The sequence below is a fragment of the Phaeoacremonium minimum genome (genome assembly GCF_000392275.1).
Source record: "Phaeoacremonium minimum UCRPA7 unplaced genomic scaffold PA7_03_scaffold_288, whole genome shotgun sequence".
Classification (NCBI taxonomy): domain Eukaryota; kingdom Fungi; phylum Ascomycota; class Sordariomycetes; order Togniniales; family Togniniaceae; genus Phaeoacremonium; species Phaeoacremonium minimum.
In genome coordinates, this window is record NW_006921193.1 from 354,479 (window position 1) to 356,194 (window position 1,716).

Below are 1,716 nucleotides of genomic sequence, written 5' to 3' on the forward strand. Positions count from 1 at the left end.
GCTGGCCTTCGATACTACTACGTTGAGGGAGTCATCATCTTACTAGGAGCAGTCACATATGCTGTAAGTGTAAATTGTTGAGGCTGCTTTCGTGAAGTATATGTGGCTAAACAAGGACTAGACGCATTTCCCTGAATCCTGGACGCCTCAACGGTTTGACATATTCGGTGCATCTCATCAGCTTTTCCATATATGCGTAGTAACTGGAGGTATAGTGCATATGTATGGCATTTTAGACGCCTACAAGTGGAATTACGACAATCCCCGTTGCAATTAGATATCGAAGACCAATTATTCAACTTGCGTTGAAGCAGCATATGATTTCCAAGTTCATGAACTCGCCCGCCTCCTATTATCTTGCTAAGAGCATTGCTGTATGTAGTCGGTCCGTCATTGGCTTTTATCTTAGTCCCGATGCTCTGCGGTTGCCAAATCTACGTCAGCAGTCGGCCAAAATCGGCTCAAATCTCCAACGGGAAGATGAAGAGTTATTCTCATCTCGCCAGCCATGATACTGCAACAAGAGTTAGTCAACTTTATTTAGAATTCAATGACTTCAAAACTTACATGAAGCACATGTACCAGCCCAGTGCAGCAACGACAAACAATAATGCCCCGCCGGCCTAGTCCAGTATTAGCCACTAGTCTTGAAGCAAACAAGAATTGATAACCTTTTGAAGATGCCCGGCTGTAGTGTAGTCTCCGGATTTGACTTTCCAATACGCCCCGGACAAGACCCAACTTGCAACACTGACAAGAAGGAAAATCATAGCGAAGACGGTGTTGATCTTCAGTGTGAAGATGAAGAAGGTGAATAGTGCAAACCCCCAAACGATAAGGTAGAGTGCGACACCTGCATTGTATTCAGGTGAGGCCAATCCAGTAGGATCAGTCGTGCTGGCATAGGGTGAGCCGAGTTGAAGGGTTGGCAACTGAAGTAAACCAAATGACAGCCAGCTACAGAAAATAAGTCAGAGCGGTCTCGTTGGCACAATATTGAAGCAATAGCAAACAAGTCGCTGTAATGGTACTTACAATACGGCAAATAAGCCCATGACCATCATCGGAAAGAAGTTACCCATGACCCACTCGAAGACCATGGCAAATACTAGCAGCACAGGTCCGACGAAAAAGAAAATGCCACTACAATTTTGTTAGAGTCTGCATCTATCAAAGACCACATACTTTGACATACACTACAGGCGAAAATCCCTGTGCGCCTCCCCATCCCATCAATATTATAGCAAATGTGAATGTTGAAATAACGAAGCTTTTCATTGTCAACTGCTACTTCAGAGCAGCGGAGTTTCTCTACTTACCCTACGAATCCCAGTGCAGTCGGATTGGCAAACCTCTTATTATAGTCGCCAACGTGTGGGACCTTGGGGGTGAGATAAAGCTACCAAGAGTGAGAAACTTATCGGTTACGGTTCTCGAATAGCGGTACCTTCTCGAAGAGTTCGGGAGACATAGTGACTCCTGTGGCTGTTCTTTGCAGCCCCTTTTCTTCGTCCTGCGTACCATTTCCATGTTTAATCGTCGGTGTCGTCATGATATTTAGTAGGATAGATCAAAGTGAGCACACCTTATCAAGTATGTATAAAGTATATTTGCAGGGAAAATCTACGAATATTTAACACTACGACTTATTTGCTACAGCACTTCGGCTTCATATCTAGTTACCGCGAACATTAGGTCATCTCCGAAGGATCACAA

At 44.4% G+C, this 1,716-nt stretch overlaps 1 protein-coding gene across 1 annotated transcript; it reads right to left on the reverse strand.

The window, feature by feature from the left end:
* Positions 1–405: 405 nt before the first annotated feature.
* Positions 406–1,471, reverse strand: UCRPA7_3548 (putative plasma membrane ammonium transporter protein; the record flags this gene model as incomplete). Its single annotated transcript, XM_007916076.1, has 6 exons — positions 406–514; positions 568–623; positions 756–957; positions 1,036–1,143; positions 1,320–1,399; positions 1,448–1,471. 6 exons carry the CDS (start codon positions 1,469–1,471, stop codon positions 406–408), a joined length of 579 nt encoding a protein of 192 aa, XP_007914267.1.
* Positions 1,472–1,716: the final 245 nt, after the last annotated feature.